This window comes from Dipodomys merriami, unplaced genomic scaffold, assembly GCF_024711535.1.
Source record: "Dipodomys merriami isolate MVZ:Mamm:240054 unplaced genomic scaffold, mDipMer1.0.p SCAF_679, whole genome shotgun sequence".
NCBI classification, from domain to species: Eukaryota; Metazoa; Chordata; class Mammalia; order Rodentia; family Heteromyidae; genus Dipodomys; species Dipodomys merriami.
Genome location: NW_027206267.1, coordinates 51089 through 75044, shown reverse-complemented (window position 1 = coordinate 75044; position 23956 = coordinate 51089). Strand labels below are relative to the sequence as shown.

The window sequence follows — 23956 nt, the reverse complement described above, 5'->3', positions numbered from 1 at the left end:
CTATTGGCCAGAAAATTTGCCAAGAAAGTATGATATATATGATATGTCATATATATATATATATATATATATTTTTTCAAATCATCATCCTAGGGCTTGAACTCAGACCTGGGTTTTGTGCTCAAGGCTAGCAATCTACAACTTGAACTACAGCTCCTCTTCTGGCTTTTTTGGTAGGTCATTGGAGATAAAAATCTCATACTTTCCTGCCTGCACTGGCTTCAAATTGCAATCCTCAGATCTCAGCCTCTTGAGTAGTTAGGATTATAGGTATGAGCCACCAGTGCCCAACTGCTTCTGCTATATTTAAGTATGGTTTACCAACAGCACTAATGAGCAGATTTTCACCATTTAGGGTTATCTAACTTTCTTTCTTTTTTTTCTTTTTTCTTTTTGTCAGTGGTGGGGCTTGAACTCTGAGCCTGGGTACTGTCCCTAAGCTCTTCAGCTCAAGGCTAGTGCTCTGCCACTTGAGTCACAGGGCCTCTTCCAGTTTTCTGAGTGGTTTATTGGAGATAAGAGTCTCACGGCCTTTCCTGTCTGGGCTGGCTTTGAACTGTGACCTTCAGATCTCAGCCTCCTGAGTAGCTAGGATTACAGGCGTGAGCCACCAGTGCCCGGCTAGGGTTATCTTTCTATAGAAGAGCAATGCATCTTTCCCTTCTGAATATAGTCTCTTTCCCTCCGAACATATCCCCCTTACCTCATTCTCCTGAAAATACCTTCATGCATTTGAAACGGAGCCCGAACTAATTAGGCTAACATACTAATTCATTCTACTAATGTGTTAGAAGTGTAAAAGTGAAAAACACCAACCTAGATCCTAAGCAGGAAGAATAGGAGCAGCCTGAATCAGAGATTCCTAACACATGCAACAATCTCTCTCCTGAAGCAGTGGACACTGAAGAATGCTCAAGGTGACAATGGCCACAGGGTTCAGAAAAGAGCCAAGGTCTTAGGCCAGAATCACACCATTGACAGTGTAGTGATGCTATCAACTTCTGACCCGTAGGATCGGACCTCTGTGCAAATAAGGACACCGGGCACTTTGGATTTCAGTGTCTCCCTCAGCTCATTTTCTAATACAACCTAGTGAGAAGTCACTTTCCAGAACCAGGGCTGGCAAGGATTTTGGTGCTGGAAGCCTCTGAATAAGGTATCAGTAGAAGGATGGTGAATAAAGGAGAAATGGATAAAGGAGTGGCAGAAAGGGCCGAGTGCTTTCATGCTGTGAACAGGGTCAGGGACCTGCCAGATGAATGTTTCCTTGGAATCTTATTTCCTCTTTCTGGCCCAGTCTGATCTCGTCACTAGTTTGAGGTTATTTTCAATGCCAGAGTATTTCTGGCTGTCATGGGAAGGTAGCATTACCTGCAAACCACGCCCCCCCCAAACCATATGTCATATTATTAGGCCTGATTTATTCTATCATGTCACATGAGACAAGGAGGCTTGCCCAGTGCAAGACATAACAACCTATGAATTCTAAAGCCCACTCTTGTGGCCCCTTGCATGTGTCTAGCTTGGTCCAGCTGGAAAACTAGAGACCTCAGGGTTATCTGGTGAGTAAGCAGTTTCCTGAAGAAACAGGACAGGTCAGCCAAAAGCAACAAGCCAGGATTGCCACAGAAGATGTCCTAAGAGTTCTTCTGCCTACTGATGGTGGAATTACTGAAGGAGAAGCTAGGTTTGTTTTTCTTTTTTTCAAAAAGCACATGTAGGGCTGGGAAGGTGGCTCAGTGGTAGAGTGCTTGCCTTGCATGCATGAGGCCCTGGGTTCAATTCCTCAGAATGATATACACAGAAAAAGCTGGAAGTGGGGCTGTGGCTCAAGTGGTAGAGCGCTAGCCTTGAGCTGAAGAGCTGAGGGACAGTGCCCAGGCCCAGAGTTCAAGCCTCACAACTGACAAAAAAAAGCACATGTAGTCTTCCTCCCCCTCCTCTTCTCCTCCTCCTTCTCTTCTTCTTCCTCTTCCTCCTCTTCCTCTCCTTGACAATCTTGGATGAAACTACAACAGGGTACTTTTGATGTCATTCTCTGTATCTCCATCCCAATTCCAGGATTATTTTTATTTTTATTTGTAGGTCATGAGGCTTTAACTCAGAGCCTGGGCACTGTCCCTGAGCTCTTTAGTTCAAGGCTAGCACTCCACCACTTTGAGCCACAGTGCCACTTCTGGAATTCTGATGGTTAATTGGAGTTAAGAGTCTCACACACTTTCCTGCCTGGGCTGGCTTTGAACCATGATCCTCAGATCTTAGCCTCTTGAGTAGCTAGGATTACAGGCATGAGCCACCAGCGCCCGGCTTTGTGGATTTTATGTTGGTACTTTTCTTTTTCCTCTCCCAATATTTATCTAATAGTCCCTTCTACTTCCAGGCCTGATAATACATTGCCTCTGTAGTTTGGCAGGGAGTTAGAACTTGCTAGAATTATCGTCAAGAAGTCTTTGGTTTCACAGTAAATAGATGGAAGTCCTGTTCTGTTTTGGGGTCTTTGATAGTCCGCCTCTGTCATATATCAAGCTGAGCTACTTTGTGAAGCAGCGATGACTGCAATTCTTTCAGATTCTCTTACTGTGTTTCAGGTCTTTTTCAGTCTCCCAGATGTCAAGTTCACAGAGCAGAAGCCAAGGAGTTCTTCTTAACCTCATTTCTAGAGAGTAGGCAGGTACTCTGTTGTAAGAAACTGTCATGGGTTGGGAATGTGGCTTAGTGGTAGAGTGCATGCCTAGCATGCATGAAGCCCTGGGTTCCAGTCCTCAGTACCACATAAACAGAAAAAGCCAGAAGTGGTGCTGTGGCTCAAGTGGTAGAGTGCTAGCCTTGAATAAAAGAGCTAGGGAGAGTACCCGGGCTCTGAGTTCAAGCTCCAGGACTGGCAAACAACAACAACAATCTGTTATGTAAGCCAGGCACCAGTGGCTCATTCCTGTAATTCTATCTACTCAGGACGCTGAGGTCTGAAGATCATTCTTCCAACACAGAGTAAGTAGGAAAATCCTTGAAACTCTTATCTCCAATTAAGCACCAAATAAAGCAAGTAGAACTCTAGCTCTATTAGTAGAGTGCTAGCCTTGAACAACAACAAAAACAAAAGTACTTAGGGACAGTGCCCAGGCTGGAGTTTAAGCCCCAGGACCCACACCAACCAACAAACAAACAGAACAAAACCACCAACAACCAAAAAAAAAAAACAAACATGTAGATAGATATCTATGCATTTAGATGAATAGCAACTAGAAAACAAATCCCCCACATGTTAGAAAGGTAAGTTGTAGGTGATTTTCTATTAGTCTAATATTTTATTCTGTTTGTAGTGCTTTGTGTGTGTGTGTGTGTGTGTGTGTGTGTGTGTTATTCGGTTGTGGGAGCTTGAATTCTGGGCCTGGGCGCTGTCCCTCAGCTCTTCAGCTCAAGGCTAGTGCTCTACCTTGAGCCACAGTGCTACTTCCGGTATTTTCTGCTTACGTGGTGCTGAGGAACTCAAGGAGCAGGAACTTTTTTCGAGAGAAGTTATCACCACATAGTTTTTGCTGTGTAGTTGCTTCTGATCTTCCCTCAGAAGCTGGTAATCATGTCTTGTTCAGGCAAACCTTGGTGATATCTTAAAGTTAGTAAGAGTTATACAGGTGAAGCTTTTTTTTTTTTTTTTTTAAATAAATTCCTGGTTCCAAAAGTCAAAACTACTAATGTAGTTAAGTTTTTGCTGCTTCAGAATGGAAGTTCCAGGAAGAAGAGAGGCTTGAGGAGCTATGGATGAGTCACTGACTTGAAAACAAAAAAAATCTAGATAACTAATTTGTTTACAAAGGCTTTTTTTAAAATGCAGGTTTAACAGGAAAAAAAAAAAACCCAGTGAGTTGAAGGAGACTTTTCAAGTCAGATTCTATAGCATTTCTAAATAAAGAGAAAGTGTCAGAGATGGAATGTTTTCACTAGCATTAAAAAAAAAAAAAAATGACCTTAAAGGAAAGCTTAAGATTTGGAACGAAGACATCATTCATAATGAAGACATCCTAAGAAATCTTACAAGTTTCATTTCCTGTTTTTAACTGACCTGCCCTGGCCATAAAAAATGAATGTCATGACTAAGTTTATATCTGATTCTCAAAGTCCACTTACGCAATAAATTCATTCCTTCTTAGCTATTACCTAAGTTAGATTATTCACAGGACACTTTATTGAGACTGGTTTTCATTGTAGTGGATCTTACCATCCGCTGATGATTAAGTTATGATATCATCTCTTCTAATTTTATGTTATTCTCATGTATTTTATATTTTCATAGAAGTTAGGGAGTTTTCCCTAATTTGAATCCACCAACCTCTTCCATCTCTGGGTGAATCTAAGTCAGCTATAAAGGTAAAATCAGTCATTCATTCAACAAATATTGTTGAGTGACACTGTTTTCAAGGTAGACCATACTCTGAGAGAGGAAATCATTACATTATTAAATTAAATTATTACAATAACTAGACATAGCCCACAACAAATTTAAGGCAGGATGTGACACAAAAGATGAGGAATTGTAAGGAGAAATGCTTTTCATCCAGGAAATAGAGGAAGTAGTTTTCAACCTGGAAAGGGCATCCTAAGTAAAAATCACCCTGTGAGGAAAGATGCCAAAGAGATGCATGAAGCCATCACTGAAGTGGCTTTGTTTTGTTTTGTTGTTTTGGGAGTTCTGGGGTTTGAACTCAGGCAGGTGTTCTACCACTTGAGTCAGTAACAGTCTTGGCTATTTTCCAGCTAGAGTCTTGCTTTATATGCAGGCTGGCCTGGGTGGCGATCTTCCTATTTGTGCATCCTCAGTGTTGTTTGGGATAATAGGTGTCCATTGTACTTCCCCTGTAGCTGGGAGAACAGGTATTAGTTGAGATAGCATCTCACCAATTTTATTTTTCTTCTTTATGCCCAGACTGATGTTGAACTACAATCCCCTGATCTAGGATTACAGGTTGGAACCACCTCACCAGTCACCATCATTGAAGTTTTTAAAATGATTCAGATGCATGCTTAGAGACTCAACAATAAATGTATACTGGTTACATGCCAGGCAATAGAATACCCACAGCAGACAAAGCAAGCAAGCAAAAATCCCTGTCCTCATAGAGCTTACATTCACCTGGAAATTGATAGTCAGTAAACAACACAAACTGTATCACATTTGTCGCAGTAGTGAGTGTTAACAGAGGAAAGGCTGGAAAGGGACTACATACATATCCATCCGCTGTAGTAAAGAGCATCCTGCCAATAAGAGCAACAAGGCCAAGGTCACCTAGAAAGGAGTGTGCTTCCAATAGGAGATAGACAGGAGGCCAGAGTGGCAACAACCACTCAGAGTGAGAGAGAGAAGAGAAAGAAGTAAGGTCAGAGGTTCAGTTTGTTTAGTGTTCTATCACTTGAGTCACAGCTCCACTTCTGGCTTTTTTGGTTGGTTAATTGGAGATAAGAATTTCAAAGATGGGGGCTGGGAAGGTGGCTCAGTGGAAGAGCACTTGTCTTGCAAGCCTGAGGCCCTGGGTTTGATTCCTCAGCACCACATAAGCAAAAAGAAAAAAGCCAGATGTGGTGTTGTGGCTCAAGTGGTAGAGCGCTAGCCTTGAGCTGAAGAGCTGAGGGACAGAGCCCAGACCTAGAGTTCAGGCCACACAACCAGACCCCCCCCCAAAAAAAAAAAAAAAAAAGAATTTCAAAGACTTTCCTGCCCAGGCTAGCTTTCAACTGGGATCTCAGATCTCATTGTCCTGAGTAGCTAGGATTACAGGAGAGAATCACCAGCAGCCAGCTGTAAAGCTTATTTTAAGGACAATATTGTCCACAACTTTTAAGTAGCCAAGCCTAGTGGCTCAGGCCTGTATCCTGGCTACTTGGGAGGCTGCAACTAGAAGAACATAGTTTGAGGACAGCATAGGTCTCATATCTACCAATAAAAAGCTGGGCAGTGTGGTTCACATTTTTTATCCTGTTTTTTTGTGCCAGTACAGGGCTTGAATCCAAGGGCTTGCATTCTTGCTTAGCTTTTACCTTTCATGGCTGGCACTCTACCACGTGAGCCACACCTCCACTTCTGGCTTTTTGTTGGTTAATTGGATATTAGAGTCTCAAGGATGTTTTGCACAGGCTGGCTTTGAACTAAGATCTTTAGATCTTTAGATTTCAGTAGCGAGGATTACAGGTGTGATCCTCTCTTGAAACAGCTTTCCTACTTCTTTTTTTTTTTGGGGGGGGGTCCGGTCATGGGGCCTGAGCTCTGGGCCTGGGCGCTGTCCCTCAGCTCTTCAGCTCAAGGCTAGCGCTCTACCACTTGAGCCACAGCACCACTTCCGGCTTTTTTCTTTTTGCTTATGTGGTGCTAGGGAATCGAACCCAGGGCCTCAAGCATGCAAGGCAAGCGCTCTACCACTGAGCCACCTTCCCAGCCCCCTTCCTACTTCTTTTCACCATGGTTCCCAGCACATTAAATACTGATTACTAAATGAAATCATTTAAATGTATTTGTATCATCTGTAATATATATGATATATTATAATATTATAATTATAGTATATATAATATGTTTTATATATTTGTATATATTTTATTTATAATATATAATTATAATATATAATATGTATTACAGATGATATATATTACAGATGATACAAATACATGTGATATATATATATATATATCTTCGTTTTTGGCATAGATTTTCAGGGTTTTATTTCCTAATAGCTAGTGTTATGGTTTTTAGGATTACCAAGAAAAGCACAGTGACATTTTTGTTCCTATAATTCTTATAATTTCTATGATTCTGTTTTTCTTTTTTTTTGGTCGGTTGTGGGGCTTGAACTCTGGGCCTGGGCGCTGTCCCTCAGCTCTTCAGCTCAAGGCGAGCGCTCTACCACTTGAGCTACAGCGCCACTTCCTGATTCAGTTTTTCTGATTTACATAAATATCTCATACATGGAATGTTTTCAAAGGGAACAATTTTAGTCACAAAAGTCCCATCAGTGTGAAAGGTCCTTGGAAAGACCATATTCTCAGAAGAAAAAAACAAACCCTGGGGCTCATGTAGACTGCATTATGTTTTTTTTTTAAATCCAGACAGTCTGAAAACTTAAGAGTTTATATTCTTTTTTTTTTTTCTCAGTCACGGGGCTTGAACTCTGGGCCTGGGCCCTGTCCATCAGCTCTTCAACTAAGGTGAGTGCTCTACCACTTGAGATACAGCACCACTTCCGGTTTTCTGGTGGTTTATTGTAGATAAGAGTTTCACTGACTTTCGTGTCCAGACTGGCTTTGAACCGCGATCTTCAGATCTCAGCTTCCTGAGTAGCTAGGATTACAAGTGTGAGCCACCGGTACCCTGCTAGAGTTTATATTCTTTTTCAGTTGTGAAAGAAAGATGATCAACTGTTAGTTTACATAACCACACCATATAAATAGCTTTTTTTTTTTGGTCATGGGGCTGAACTCTGGGCCCAGGCACTTTTCCTCAGCTCTTCAGCTCAAGGATAGCACCATACCACTTGAGCCACAGCTCCACTTTTGGCTTTTTTTCTGCTTATGTGGTGCTGAGGAATCGAACCCAGGGCCTCATGCATGTAAGGCAAACACTCTACCACTGAGCCAACTTCCCAGCCCCCAATAGCTTGATTTTTTAAAAGCAATCCTAAATATATTCAGCATTCATTGTACCTTATAATATAATAGATACCCAAGATATAAGATTACATTAAGTGTACGTGTTTACAACATCCATAACTAGGTATGTAATTGAAACAGTGCATATATAGTGCACAGTGCATATATAGAACAAGCTACATAAGTGAGAAATAGCCATGTACAACCATTCATGGCTCTCCTTACAAAATTGTTTCTATAGCCAGCCTTGATATAATTCTTGCTGATACAATATAGCTTCTTTTAGTAGCAGCTGACATTATAGACCAGCCTCATCTTGGAGTCTTCTTGGAGTCTTATTTAAATAAAACCAGGTAAATAAAAATAATTAAACCCTACAAACATCTTGGAGGTGTGTGTTTTTCTTTTCTTTTTCTGCCAGTCATGAACTCAGGGCACTGTACGTGAGCTTCTTTGGTGCCAGATACTCTGCCAATTGAACCGCAGTGCCACTTCCGACCTTTTCTGTTTATATGGTACTGAGGAATCAAACCCAGGGCTTCATGAATGTAGGTAAGCACTCTACCACTGAACCACATTCCCAGCCTGATAGAAGCTTGTAAATGTTTTTTTGTTTTGTTTTTTCTGTTGATGGTTGTGGGGTTTGCACTCAGAGCGGTCTCTAAGCATTTTTTGCTCAAGGCTAGTGCTCTATCTCTTTGAGCCATAGCTCTACTTCCCTGCAGTCTTTAAATAAAACCAGTTTAAAAAACAAAACACAATGTAGGCTATCCCAAAGGGGAGATCCAGTCTTTGAAGCAAAACAAAGCAAATTTCTTAAAAATTGCTTTCACTCTTCCAGAACTGGATCTCATCACTGTCCCAAACAATAGCCATTTCCATGTTCTTTCTTCACCTCAGTATAACTTAGCTTATTTAGTTTAGATTTCTTTCTCACCCTAGAGTTGTCCATCAAAGCAAGAACTCTTTAGGGGAGGTTGTGTGTGTTGGAGGCTGTGCCTAATTTCCCAGAAAGACTTTTTGCCATGTTAACATTAGTGTCCAGTTTCAAAACATTCTATCTTCAAGGAGGTAAAGATGTGACAATTAGAAGGAATAATAAATAATCAGAGTGGATGAAATGGCATACTAGAGTATATAATTATATGTTGGGTAGTGTTAAACAGATTCTAGGTACAACTAGGGTTTTGTGATGGACTGGACATGGAACTTAGAGGTGGGCCTGGAAAATACATTAATCAATATGTATTTGTGGACCTTTCTTTTCTTTCTTTTTGCCAGTCCTGGGCTTGAATTTAGGGCCTGGGCACTGTCCCTGAACTTCTTTTGCTCAAGGCTAGCACTCTACCACCTGAGCCACAGCCCCACTTCTGGCTTTTTCCATGTATGTGGTACTGAGGAATTGAACCCAGGGCTTCATGCCTGCTAGACAAACACGCTAACCACTGAGCCACCTTCCCAGCCCCAAATTTGTGGGCCTCTCTAAGTGGACTTTTTTTTCTTTCTTTTGCTGATGCTTACTCTTTGTGTGCAATTTTATTTATGCATATTTGTTTTTCTGGGTCAAGATCCCATAGGTGACTTTCTTTAAAGTCAAGGCTCCCTACAGGGAGGTAACATGAGCAAGGACACACACACACACACACACACACACACACACACATAACATGAGCAAGGACACACACACACACACACACACACACACACACACACACGCGGCAGCTAAAAGCCCTCCTAATGGCAGTAAGAGGCGCCCTAGGATGCTGAAGAGGTTTCTAAGGTCCCTGAAGACCCGGGATGTGGTTGCAGGCCCGCTTTCCCCCCCCTCCCCCCCCACCCCAAGCCAGAACCTCTAGGACCTCAGCCTGCGCAGGCCACCCCTGGGTTCCCGCCGCCGGGCCATGTAGGTCGCTCCGCCCCCTGCCGCCGTTGCCCCGCCCCCTTGCCCTTCTGCGCGCGGCTCCATTTCCGGCTTCGCTTCCCCGCCCTTTCGAGCCTCGTCGGCTTCCGTCCCAGATGATCCCTCCCCAGGGCCGCTGCCGCCCCGCCGCCGCCGCCGCCGCCGCCGCCGCCGCCGCCTCCTTCCCCCCTCCCGGCTCCGGAACCGCCTCCTCAGGCAGTGGCGTCACCGGCTCGGTGTCGCGGCTTCTGCAGAGAGTGGCGGAGGTCTGTCCTGGAGCCCAACCCTGGAGGCGAGCGGGGGGCCATGGAGAAAGCGGCCCGAGGCGCCCCTCAGACCGACTAGAGCGGGCCCGTCGCGCCTGTGGCGCCATGGACCGACCCCCGGCGGACCAGGTACTCGGGGCCTGGCGGGCGTCGGTGGGGGGGGGCGCCCGGGTCCGGCCGGGGTGCGGGGTGGGAGCGGGTGGGGGGGTCACCGTGCTTTGCAGGCCCGGCCCGGGTCTCCGAGCGTGGGGTCCCCCCCCGCTTCCCCTCCTCTTCCTCCTCCTCCTCGGGGAAACCCGGCCGGCGGCACCCGGTTCCCCGGCATTGTTCCAGCCGCTGCCTCGGGCCGTCGCGAGGGCCGGGGCGGGGTGGGGGGGGAACCTTCCCAGACTTGTTTCCTCAAGATGGGGGTTCCCTGCGGGGGGGCCTCGGCTCCCCGAGAGAGGGACCCCCCCAAGACACCCAAGTTGTTCCGTGCCCTCCAGAGAACAGGGAGGCGTTGCAACTTCCAGGACTCCCCATCTCCCCCCCCCATTCCTTCCAGGACTCCCCATCTCCTCTCCCCCTCTCTACCGTTCCTCTCCCCCCCATTCCTTCCAGGACTCCCCATCTTCCCCCCCCCACTCTACAGTTCCTCTCCCCCCCATTCCTTCCAAGACTCCCCATCTCCCCCCTTCCTTCCAAGACTCCCCATCTTCCCCCTATTCCTTCCAAGACTTCCCATCTTCCCCCTATTCCTTCCAAGACTCCCCCCCATCTTCCCCCCTCTACAGTTCCTCTCCCCCCATTCCTTCCAGGACTCCCCATCTCCCCCAACTCTACCGTTCCTCTTCCCCCAATTCCTTTCAGGACTCCCCATCTTCCCCCCATTCCTTCCAAGACCGTCCATCTCCCCCCTCACTCTACAGTTCCTCTCCCCCCCATTCCTTCCAAGACTCCCCATCTTCCCCCCCATTCCTTCCAAGACTCCCCATCTTCCCCCCATTCCTTCCAAGACTCCCCATCTTCCCCCCCATTCCTTCCAAGACTCCCCCCATCTCCCTCCACACTCTACAGTTCCTCTCCCCCCCATTCCTTCCAAGACTCCCCATCTTCCCCCCCATTCCTTCCAGGACTCCCCCCCCATCTCCCATCTTCTCCCCCCACACTCTACAGTTCCTTCCCCCCCCCCCCCATTCCCTTCAGTTCTGGAAGGTCGATTTTTGTTTTTGTTTTTGTCGATATGGCAAAAGGCTTTCGAAGATGGGAGAGTCCCGGGTTGTCGCCGGTCTAGGGTTCAGTGGAGCAAAAGCAATGTCTTTGTGTTGTTGTTGTTGTTTGTTTGTTTTCTTTGGGCCCGGTCCCGGGGCTTGAACTCAGGGCCTGGGCGCTGTCCCTGAGCTTTTTTGCGCACTTGAGCCACAGCCCTCCCTCCTCCGGCTCTTTCGGGTGATTCACTGGAGGTAACCCACGTCTCCACGGACTTGCCGGGCTTGGAACCCTCAAGTCCTCGGGTCTCAGCCTCCCGAGTAGCTAGGATTACAGGCGAGAGCCACCGGCGCCTGACTTTGTTTATTGATTTGGTTTTGTTTTTTGAAATGCCTCAGGCATTTCTTTCTTAAAGAAAGGATCTTCCCGGTTTCCCCCTGGCCTGGCCTGTGTCTTCTAGATACTTTGCAGAAATTGTAATCAGCATTTTTTTTGTTGTTTTGTTTTGGGTTGCTGCTTTTTTTTTTTTTTTTTGATGGAGATTACATTTTTAAGGAGCTTGAGTTGGTTTCCAGCCGCATTAGTGTTCTGTTTGGTTTTGAATTGTGTTAAATTCTTGATTATCCATGGTGCGGGGAGGTAGGAATAATGGCAGTGGAAAAAATAATGTAGAATCATAGTCTGTACTTCCTCCCCCCCACCCCCCAAATGTTCTCCAGCGTTTAGGTCACTGGGAAACGAATTGATTTGATGAAATCTTAAATTGGGATTCCTCTCTATTCTCCATTCCCAAGGCCATCCTTGTCCCAAGAATGAGTTAGGCAAATAGGTGAAAAGAAGAAGAAAAAATACTTTCACTGTTAATTTTACAAATGGCTAATCAGCATCTGAATAAAGACACCAGATTTCCCAAATTCGCATTTCTGCATCTAGACGTTGGTAAAACCACTTTTGATTTGGAAATCAGACTCTTAGCCATCAAAGCACAGCTTCCTACTTGTGTATCTATTTTTTTACACAAGCCTTCCCCCCTCCCCTACTCTTCCCCCCTTCTCCTTCCCCTCCTCCCCTTCCTCCTCCCCTTTCTCCTCCTCCTCCTCCTCCTCTTCCTCCTTCTCCTTCCTTCAAAAAGCAAAACAGAACACCCAAACCCTTTATGTGAATATAGCTTTGAAAACACAAATGGGTTTTATTGAACAACACATGAATTACCAAAGCAAAAGTGATAATGAAGCCTCCTGGACTTTACCAGAGAATTCTATATACAGTCTCTATTCAGTTTAAGAATTTTTTTTTTTTTTTTTTTTTTTTTTTTGGGTCCAGTCGTGGGGCCTGAACTCTGGGCCTGAGTCCTGTCCCTCAGCTCTTCAGCTCAAGGCTAGCACTCTACCACTTGAGCCACAGCGCCACTTCCGGCTTTTTTCTTTTTGCTTATGTGGTGCTGGGGAATCGAACCCAGGGCCTCAGGCATGCAAGGCAAGCGCTCTACCACTGAGCCACCTTCCCAGCCCCTGGAGTATTTTTGACAAATATCTTCAAAATAAAAATTCTTAAACTGGGGCTGGGAAGGTGGCTCAGTGGTAGAGCGCTTGCCTTGCATGCCTAAGGCCCTGGGTTTGATTCCTCAGCACCACATATGCAAAAAAAGAAAAATAAAGTTGGAAGTGGCGCTTTGGCTCAAGTGCTAGAGTGCTAGCCTTGAGCTGACCAGGCTCAGAGTTCAGGCCCCACAATTGGACCCAAAAAACCTCCAGATTTCAAAGCTTGACAAACAAATAGGAAATTTACTTGAATTAGTTCCTTGTGTGTCACTAATGAAAGGGTTGGACATCCAACTGTAACCAATAATGCTACCATATGTATACTTAGGGTTACTTTCATCCTAGAGGAAACATAATTAATTAGATGGTGCCTTTTGGCATAGCAGTTTTTGTGTGATTATTTTAAGAGCAAGTTTCAGCAAATTATTTAGACAGTTTTTCTCTTTTATCCCACATCCCACATTTAAGAGCTAGAGAAAGTCCATGGAGAAAGACTTTATACTGGAAGGTTTTTGTTTTGTTTTGTTTTTCCTTCCAAGACCTTTTATTTCATCCCCAGACTGACTCTAAATGGGAGAATAATTTGGAACTTCCCTTCATTCCTGTGTTCTCAGAAAAACAGATCTAGAAAAATAGTGCGTCTGCCTCGTTATTGCATTAGGCAGCTAATTCAGGGATCTGTGGTTGGCCTGGAAAGAGTACACTGGAAAAAGTGTGCTACGTTTTATGTATGCAAGATGCCATTATTCTCATCTTTTTTTTTTCCTTTTTCTTTTTTGTGGGGTCAGGGTCTTAAATGAACTGTAGCTCTAGAGCTACACCCCTTGCCCTTTTTTTTGCTTTAGTTATTTTTGGGAGAGGATCTCACAGTTTTGGCCTGCCCCCCCCCCCCCCCCCCACTGGCCTAGGACATTAATTCTTCTACTGATTGCCTGGGATTACAGACATGCACTTACCTCTTGGCTGGGGTTCGTTCTTTCTTTCTTTCTTTCTTCCTTTCTTCCGTCTTTCCCTTGTTCTTTCTTTCCCTCGCTCTTTCTTTCCCTTCCTTCCTTCCTTCCTTCCTTCCTTCCTTCCTTCCTTCCTTCCTTCCTTCCTTCCTTCCTTTCTTTCTTTCTTTCTTTCTTTCTTTCTTTCTTTCTTTCTTTCCTATTTACCATGTTTATTTGGAATGACATTACAACTAGAAGTTGCTTCTGATACAGTGGTTTACCATCTTTTTTTTTTTTTTTTTAAAACAGCAGTATCCATTTTTTGTAGAAATCCAATAATGTAGGTAAAAGTATTTTTTTTTCTTTTTTTTTTGGGTCCGGTCATGGGGCCTGAATTCTGGGCCTGGGCGCTGTCCCTCAGCTCTTCAGCTCAAGGCCAGCACTCTACCACTTGAGCCACAGAGCCACTTCTGGCTTTTTTTCCCCCCTGCTTATGTGGTGCTGAGGAATTGAACCCAGGGCCTCAGGTATGCAAGGCAAGCGCTCTACAACTGAGCCACCTTCCCAGCCCCAGAAAAAGTATTTCTAAGGGAACTTTAGCATCAAGCAAGGAGAGAGGGGTGGCCTCAACTTGCTTTCATCCCTACCATGGCATGGCGTTCATCATTTCAAAAGGGCCAAGAACTACTAACAGTAGGATAAGGACCTAGGATCTCTCAGATTTGTGGGATTCTTGATTCTTTCCATTCTACTATATAGTAATGTGATGGCTTTTTAGGTTATTTGGAATATGCTTTTATATTTTTACTACTGAGATGAATTGATAGGTAAAGAGCATTAAAAAGTATATACAGTATGTTCTGAATTCCCATTTTTCCTCAATAAATTTTTTTCTCTTTAAACCTATGTTGGCTTATACTCAAAATTTCTGAACATGCTTACAGTGTTAAGTGCTATAGTGGTTCTCATAAGCTATTCACATGAGCTTGGTTATATATGTTGATCAATATCATAATCATAAAAAGTCACTGGGATGGGAATAAAATGGTGGATGAATAATGATAATTGCAGTTGTAACTATGCAAGATGCTAAGGGTAAAGGAGAATCTCAGAAGTATTCTCTTTCATCAAGACTTAAAACTGTTACCTTAATTTTAACTTTGAGCTAAATGTTCTGAAAACAGTTATATTTTCTTTTTCTTTAAAAAATGTTATAAAGGGGAAAAGAATGTAAAGAATAAATTGGGATTTATTTTATTTATAATGTTTTAGTGTTTCTATTTTTAGGTTATTTAAAAGTTTCATTATTTTAAAATAATGGGGTTATAACACTCAAGCTTCACAGGTATGTAGTATAATAATTCAAATATTGGCTTAATTTTTAGGACTTTAACATGAGTTTGTTTTTTTAGAGTTTATAAATTTCTTGTTTTTAACATCTTTAAAAACAAGTGCCAGCCGGGCGCTGGTGGCTCACGCCTGTAATCCTAGCTACTCAGGAGGCTGAGATCTGAGGATCGCGGTTCAAAGCCAGCCCGGGCAGGAAAGACCATGAGACTCCTATCTCCAATAAACCACCAGAAAACCGGAAGTGGCGCTATAGCTCAAGTGGTAGAGCGCTAGCCTTGAGCTGAAGAGCTGAGGGACAGCGCCCAGGCCCACAGTTCAAGCCCCCACGACCGACAAAAAAACAAAACAAAACAAAACAAGTGCCAGTCCTAGGCTTGAGCTCACAGCCTGGGTGCAGTCCTTGATTTGTTGTGCTCTACCATTTTGAGTTGCAGCTCTATTTTTGACTTTTTTTGGGGTAGTTAATTGGAGGTATAAGCTCACAGTCTTTTCTGCCAATTCTGGCTTTTAACTGTGATTCTCAGACCTCAGCCTCCTGAGTAGCAAGGATTTACAGGTGTGAGCCACCATTGCCTGGCTAATATCTTTAAATGTTAGCAAAACAAATGTGTATTGAATATATGTGATTTCATGTAAGATTGTTCACCAATAAGAAAGCAAAATTATTTGGCTTGTAACTTTTTCTTTTCAAGTAGTTTGTAAAGTTCAAATAATACTGGCACTGCAAACTAAATGCATAGTCTATTCTCCATATGCTCATGGAGAGAAAATAACATGTGGAAATTTAAAAAGACATTTTCAAGATTTTAGGTTAAAGAGGAAATAAGAAAAACAGAATGTGGGATATATAAAATATTTATAAGATATCGTAGAATATAAAATACCATATGAAAATCTACAAGATAAGGCTGAAGCTATACTCTTGAGGCAAATGCATGTCATAAATGCTTTAGTTATCAAACAGCTTAAAAGGAAACTAAAATGACACATCCAAGACAAGAAATGAGGTACCAGGGGGAAGGAGAAACTCCATCAAAGCAAGAAGAAAAAAAATAATCATTGTAAGAACTGATATTAATGAATTAGATCACCTCAAGACGAAGTCTAGAAAGCTGGTTTTTAGGAGAGTACCATCAGATTTTAACAGGATTAGATTTGGCATCGCAGAAAAAGTGCAGAACTATGGATAGGGAAGCAAGTGGGCAGACTGTGTGAAATGCCTTGATTTTTTTTTTTTTTCCTTTTTTTTTCTGGGTGTTTTCAGAAGTCTTGCAAAACTTGTAACCAGTACAGTTCTTTTTGGTATGTAAACCAGTAAGTACAGCCAGCAGGGATCTTCAGCAGTCATTGTGTGTTTTCTTTTTCAGAAGGCATTTGTTTTACCTGTGGCCAGGTGATGTAAAATATCTTGACATTTTTCCTTACCACAGACTATAGAGGGCCTTCAGGATTCTGTGTTCTCTGTGGGTGTATGGTACATACTCAGAAGTTGCACTGTGGGAGAATGTCTCATTATGTTCTGCTTCAGTTTTTATCTTAAGTGGGTGTCATTTTTCTGTTGCTTAATCTGGGACAATTATTTGCATTCTCCTGGAGGCTCTTTTTCCTACTTGAGTGCATTCTCTGCTGGTGTGTGCTTCCCAGGAATGGTTTGCCCATTTCCCGAAGCTGTTCTGGTAGAGGGCCTTTCCAGAACACTGCTCCATGGGCATTTGTGGAACTCTATAGAACCCCTGACCAGCATGCACTTGTGTAATAAACTCTTTAAGCAAGATTAAAAAAAAATCATGTTCTGATAACTGTTGTCTTTCTGGACTATTAAAAGACATTTTATCGATTGGCATTAGTATTTATTTATTTATTTGCCCAGTCCTGGGGCTTGAACTCAGGGCCTGGGCACTGTCCCTGAGCTTTCTTTTGGTCAAGACTAGCTCTCTACCACTTGAGCCACAGCACCACTTTTGGCTTTTTCTGTTTATGTGGTATTGACGATTCAAACCCAGGGCACATGCTAGGCAAGCACTCCACACTAATCCACATCCCAGCCTCTGGTATTTGCTTTTTTTTTTGGCCAGTCCTGGGGCTTGACCTTTTGGCCTGGGTACTGCCCCTGAACTTCCTTTTGGTCAAGGCTAGCACTCTACCACTTGAGCCACAGAGCAACTTCTGGCTTTTTCTGTTCATATGGTACTGAGGAATGGAACCCAGGGCTTCATGCATGCTAGGTAAGCACTCTACCACTGAACCACATTCCCAGCCCCTGGATATTTGCTTTAATATATACAAAATTAAAAATGAGTGAAAATACTTGAGTGCTTTTTTTTTTCCAAACAGATTTCTGCAATTGTTATGACTTTTCCTTAATTTGGGAAATTAGAAATAATTTCTGAAAGATAGTCACTATTACAGTGTAGATAGTTGGAGATTTTTTTGGAACAGGTAATAGTACAAGAATGAGTGGACTGTGTTTTGTGTGCTAAGTTTGGACATATTCCATGTTTCCATTCCTTAAGGAGACAACTCCCTGCCATAAAATTCCTGGTCTTTAAAAAAAAAATCAATAAAGTAGATCATGACAAAGAGTATAAAGTAAAACATGGAAATTCCTATGAGGAGTAATACTGTATAAATAATTCAATTTTTAAATTTTTATTTATATATACATATTTTTTTTTGTCAGTCGTGGGGCTTGAACTGTGGGCTTGGGTGCTGTCCCTCAGCTCTTCAGCTCAAGCTAGTGCTGTACCTCTTGAGCCACAGAGCCACTTCCGGTTTTCTGGTGGTTTATTGGAGATAAGAGTCTTATGGACTTTGCTGCCTGTGTTGGCTTTGAACCTCGATTCTTAGATCTCAGTCTCCTGAGTAGTTAGGATTACTACAGGTTTGAACCACCAGTGTCCAGCAATTAATTTAATTTTGAAAAAATATTTTATTATGCGAGCCATTTTCCTTTGATTTCTATGTTAATATTAAAATGGTTCTAGAAGCTATTGTTTACCTAATATCATAAGTTTTATTAGGTGGAACTTTAAGAAGTGTTTGGAGTCTTATCGATGTCTTTTGGACTGAGGGTAACCAGTATGTATATTTGCTATGTGGTAGATTCAGCAGGCCTCAATCACAATAAAGAACTTGAAGCCATACAGAACAGTAACTGTTGGAGAAAGTTTGTCAGTCTGTTCCTGCTAGTGACATCTTCTGTCTGTGCAGCTGTTGACTAATGTAGCTTCTCTTTATATGCTTAAAAACAAAGGCTCACTTTAGTGATTGGGAGTTTTATTGTGGAACTTTGCTCTTTAGAATTGCACTGAGAAAACTAATGCACACTTTTCAAGATCTGTGCTGCATATACATATCAACATGAATTGTAAATTACTTATGACATCTTTGAACAATAGGTTGCCTGAGTTCATCTAAATTTTTTTTATTAGTATGAGCGAAACTGGACATAAAAATTTGGTGCAGCTTTTTTATTTATCAGTCATGGAGCTTGAACTCAGGGCCTAGGCAGTGTAGTGTCCCTGAGCTCTTCTGCTCAAAGCCAGCACTCTACCACTTGAGCCACAATGCCACTTCCGATTTTCTGGTGGTTAATTGGAGATAAGAGTCTCACACACTTTCCTGCCTGGGCTGGCTTTGAACCAGGATCCTCAGATCTCAGCCTCCTAAGTGGCTAGGATTATAGGTGTGAGCTACCAGTACCCGCCTTCCCTGAGCTCTTTTTTGTTCAAGGCTAGGCCTAGCTTTACCACTTTGAGCCACAGGGCCACTTCCAGTTTTCTGGTGGTTTATTGGAGATAGATGTCCCAGCTTTTCCTGCCTGGACTGGCTTTGAACCAATATCCTCAGATCTCCATGTGGTAGTTAATTGGAGATCAGTATCACGGGCTTTCCTGCCTGGGCTGGCTTTGAACCATAATCCTTAGATTTCAGCATCCTGAGTAACTAGGATTATAGGCATGAGCCACTGACGTCTGACAGGACAGAAATTTATCAGACACTTCAGAAGCTACCCAGGTGCCTCTAAGAAATTCCTATTCTAGTGTTCATGCATCTTTTTTTTTTCTTTTTTTATTGTGAAAATACTGTACAGAGGAGTTACAATTACATAGGCAAGATAATGAGTACATTTCTTATCAAGCATTGTAGCCTCCTCCTTTGTTTCCCCTTCCCATCCTCCCCTGCCACCTCAATCCTCCCCCCCCCCCCCCCAGGAAAGTTGTAAAGTTCGTTTTCGACATAATGACTTGTACATCTCATTGTTGCAGTGGGTCCACCTGTATTACTATTTAAACGATTTGTGTGTTCATGGGTCTTATGTACTTACAGTTGTATCTGTCAATACTGTAGTCTTTTTGTCTGTTGAGTATGTATAGATTTATTGTTGTAAGAAGAGATTCAGAACCAGCCCCTCTTCCCCCCCAAAAAAAGAAAGAAAAAATACAAAGAAACCTAGAGTTCATTTTTGTGAGTTATTTTAGTTTGCTCAGGTGTCTGCTGGGCATCTGAAGTCCTCATTTTTTTCCTCCAGTTTTAACTGAACCAGAATTTTCTCCCCTTATGTTCAGTATACTTTGTTTCTTAGACTTTTCCTTCCTTCTAATTTAACAATGCTAATCTAATTTCCTGAAATTGACAAAAATGGACTATTTTTTAAACTATCTGAATAAATATAATTATTCAGAACTCTTTTTAATGATTTTTCCCATAACAGAATTAGTTAAAAGCATATTGTTTTGTGTGAAGAGTTGGCTTTCTTGCTACTGCTTTATTTTTAGTTGCTGAGGTATGACTTCCTTGTGCGCTTGATTGTTTTAACAGTTTTGATTATGTAAGGAAATATTTCATTGAAATGTCACCTTTAGTCCTTAGAAAGCTAAAGATTGACCTCCCTTACGACCCAGTCATACCACTTCTAGGCATCTACCCTGAACAACAGGAACCAATATACAAGGACACATGCACCTCCATGTTTATTGCAGCACTGTTCGCAATAGCTAGGATATGGAAACAACCTAGATGCCCCACCACAGATGAATGGATCCAAAAATTGTGGTATCTATACACAATGGAATATTATGCAGCCATTAGAAATGACAAAATAATGGCATTTGCAGGGAAATGGATGGAGCTAGAAGGAATCATGTTGAGCGAGGTAAGCCAAGAACGAAGAGACAAACAGTACATGGTCTCCCTGATAAGTGGATGATGAATCCAAAATGTTAGGTGATATGACAAAACTAACAGGACTTAAGAAACAAAGAACTCCCACTCATCTGGTTGAACCACTACTAAATATCCCCATGCTGCTGATCACATATATGGTATATAACATATGAGCACCGTTATATATTATAGACTTTGATAGACAATTTGCTCCAGGAAAGTTAGAATGAACTTGTGACTTTAAATGAGCATCATTATTCCACAATACTGTGAATTTCCGGAAATTAAGTAATCACTTAATCACGATCAAAAAAAAGAAAAAAAAAAAAGAACCTTGGGGAAGGGAGGGAGGGAGGGGATGGTAGGGGGAAAACAATGGAGGGGGTAACAATGTTCAAGAGGAAGTGGAAGTGTACTCATTACCTCACTCATGTAACTGTAACCCTCTGTATAGTATCTCTACAATAAAAAAAATTAAAAAAAAAAAAAAAAAAAAAAAAAAAAAAAAAAAAGAAATGTCACCTTTAACAAGTTTTCTTATTTTATTAATGGCTTTGTCTAAGTAACTTCATTGGTTTTCACTTGTTTTACTTTATTCATTTTATTTATTTTTTTGCTGGTCCTGGGCTTGAATTATGAGCCTGGGAGCGGCTAGCGCCCTTTTCACTTGAGCCACTTCCATTTTTTTTTTCCTCTCTGATTAATTGGAGATGAGAATCTCATGGAGTTTCCTGCCCAGGCTGGGTTTGAACCGTGATCCTCAGATCTCAGCCTCCTAAGTAGCTAGGATTATAGGCATGAGCCACTTGTGCCTAGCTTGCAGGAATGTTTTGAGGGCACATTGCTGCTCCTTTTGGAGGTTTTGTGAATACTGAGACCTAACTACTGTTTGTAAAGATGATTGTCTGTTGTTATGCCTTTGTTTTGTTTGCTAATTAAATACATTTCATTTTCCCTTTGAAGAATGTTAAGCTTTCGGCTGAAGTAGAGCCATTTATTCCCCAGAAGAAGAATCCTGATACGTTTGTGATTCCTATGGCTCTCCCAAATGAGAATGGAAGTGTTTCTGGTGTAGAACCAACTCCAATTCCCAGCTACCTGATAACTTGCTATCCATTTGTTCAGGAAAACCAATCAAATAGGTAATTTCTTCATTATTTTCTTCATTGTGTATGTGTGAGGTGGGGGCTATGTAGAACTTTGCAAAGCACGCTTATTTTCTTTTTTAACATTTATCATTTATCTTTTTATTTGTTAAGAAGGGAGAGTAAAACCAAATGATGTAGAAACTTGAAAATTTGTTAACCTGGATTATTTTCTTGGAGGAGATGTAGTTTTAAAGACATGCAACTTTATTAAATCATTAAATTTATTTGAAATAAATTAACCCAAAGGGAAAAGTGAAATGTTTAGGACCCCCCCCCCTATTTGAGATTTGGCATAAGACAGTTTTAACTGAAACTTCCATGGTAGTCAGCATGTATTCTAGTTTACTATTGTGTTGTAGTCACAGAGGAACTTAGCAAAGTGCCTGCAGTTCAGACAGGTATATGACGAAGTTGCCACAAGGTGGTAAATTGTGGTAATCATGTCGTGATACCTTACTGGCCCTTCTGTAGACTGAATGATTGGCATTCATTGGTATAGTTCATTTCATTGCTTTTATGGAAGTGCTTTCAGCCTTTACTAAGTTTTATCACTTACAGAAAAGAGTAGTCCTCTAGCATTGTGAAATCCAGTGGGCCAAGTGGATGAGGCAGCTGGTGGCTTGGTCTTGAAGAGTCAAGGCAGTTGATATTTCCAAATATCCATAAACCATTGTGGGATACCAGTGTACCAGCATGCAGAATTTGAGAAACTCTGAATGGATGCTTTATGAGGCCATTGAGCTACACTCTCACATATTGAATGCTAATAATCTGAGATTGTTAGGAATTTTCAAGGCTTTCAAATAGTAGAAATTATAGGAGATCCTTCTCAACTGAAGTTAGCATTGTATTAACAATCTGATAATTAAAAATTAATGTAGCTAGGCACTGGTTGGCTGGCTTACTCCTATAATTCTAGCTACTCAAGAGGTTGAGATCTGAGGCTCACAGTTCAAAGCCAGCCTGGGTAGAAAAGGCCCCGTGAGATTCTAATCTCCAATTAACCACTCAAAAATGGGAAGTGGTGCTGTGGCTCAAGTGGTAGAGTGCTAGCCTTGAGCACAAAGAGCCTCAAGGACAGCCTCTAGGGCCTGAGCTCAAGCTCCACAACTGACAAAAATAATAATGTGTTAGATGATTAATAGGCTAAGTTCAGTATTAGTTTTTCTGTTGGACAGAATGGTCAAGTGTACAGTGTGAAAAATTTGATTTCTTGCCTTATCAGATAGTCTTTGTGAATTCATGAGTAAGCCAGGTGTTAAATTTTTAAATATTTTTTAGATTTTTTTTTTTGGTGAATATTTGTCCATTTTTCTCTGTCATCCCAGAAGCAACTGAGGAAAACCTCTAAGCTTCAACCCCTCTACTCCCAGCGTCAACCTTTGATGAGAGGCTACAGGGATGGGAAGAACCGTTGGTGTGCTCTGTAGGAGCTACATTAGAAGGAAGTATAGTGCTGAGGACAGGAATCATTGGAGACACTTGCTTCTTATCTTCTCCCTTGACTTGATACCTGCACCTCCCTCTGTTGCCTAGGAGAGAAGCCAGGAAAAGTGCAGCCCTTGGCCAAGTAGATAGGGGAATATGGGAGAGGAAGCTTGGAGCCAAGCTAAAGAGTGAGGGGTGGAGCAAATCACCCTGTGTAATGATCACCTTACACACTGCTCATCTTACTTTGCTTTCTGCAGAGGCTGTCAGAGCTATTAGTATTGGATAGGAACTTTGGACTACCATGTTTGCAGACCCAGCCCCTTGGTGTTTTAACTTGTAGGCAGAAATATCTTGAAGAGGTTTGAAGACAGGGTTACAAAAAATGGTATGTGAGTTGACTTGCAGCTATGAGACTGGATGCTTTAATCCTGTCATTTAAATTATTATCACTGATACATCATGATCTCTAGTTGTAGCAAAGAAATTTATAGGATAATGATGTTTGTCCCCTTTTCTAGAATTATTATGAAGCCACTGTTCTGCAATATTTTTTAATTGAAAAAGAGATAATAGCTAAGAGATTTTTACTTTCGCATTATGTTTAGGCTTGTTAATATATTTGTTCTTTATTATTATTATTATTATTTGGTTTTTCAGACAATTTCCTTTATATAACAATGATCTACGGTGGCAACAACCCAACCCAAACCCTGCTGGACCATACCTTGCCTACCCCATCATATCTGCTCAGCCGCCTGTTTCTGCAGAGTATACTTATTACCAGCTGATGCCAGCACCCTGTGCCCAAGTTATGGGTTTCTATCATCCTTTTCCTACTCCATACTCCAGCACCTTTCAGGCTGCAAGTACTGTCAATGCAGTAGCCACTGAATGCACCGAGCGTCCCAATCAGCTTGGGCAGGTCTTCCCACTGTCCACTCATCGAACCAGAAACACTAACCGAGGACCAGTAGCACCAAAAGTAAGTGATTATCTTTGATATTTGATATTTCTTTTGTTGTTGTTGTTGTTGTTGTTGTTTGGTTTTTTTTTTTTTTGTTGTCAGTTGTGGGCCTGAACTCTGGGCCTGGGCACTGTCCCTCAGCTCTTCAGCTCAGGGTTAGCCCTCTACCACTTGAGCCACAGCGCCACTTCCAGCTTTCTCTGCTTATGTGGTGCTGAAGAATCGAACCAAGGGCCTCATGCATGCAAGGCAAGCACTCTACCACTGAGCCACCTTCCCAGCCCGATATTTGATATTTCTTAAGGCTAAGACTAATACAGTTTTCTGCTTGTATTGATGGGTCTTTACTTGCTGAATTTACTACATATTTTTCATTCACTGATTTAAAAAAAAAATCAAAGGCATATAGTTAAAACACTTCATTTTTCCTGTGATGAC

General features: G+C 42.2%; 1 protein-coding gene across 2 annotated transcripts in view; it reads left to right on the top strand.

Annotated features, from left to right (window-relative positions):
- Positions 1-9684: 9684 nt before the first annotated feature.
- The window catches only part of LOC138815875 (selenocysteine insertion sequence-binding protein 2-like), a 48511-nt gene continuing 34239 nt past the window's right edge, over positions 9685-23956 (top strand). For both annotated transcript variants that reach the window (XM_070005255.1, XM_070005254.1), the window contains exons 1-3: positions 9685-9927; positions 20939-21117; positions 23212-23536. In XM_070005255.1, coding sequence (XP_069861356.1) covers positions 9904-9927; positions 20939-21117; positions 23212-23536 — 528 coding nt within the window. In that variant the 5' untranslated portion in view covers positions 9685-9903. The remainder of the gene's footprint in view (positions 9928-20938; positions 21118-23211; positions 23537-23956) is intronic.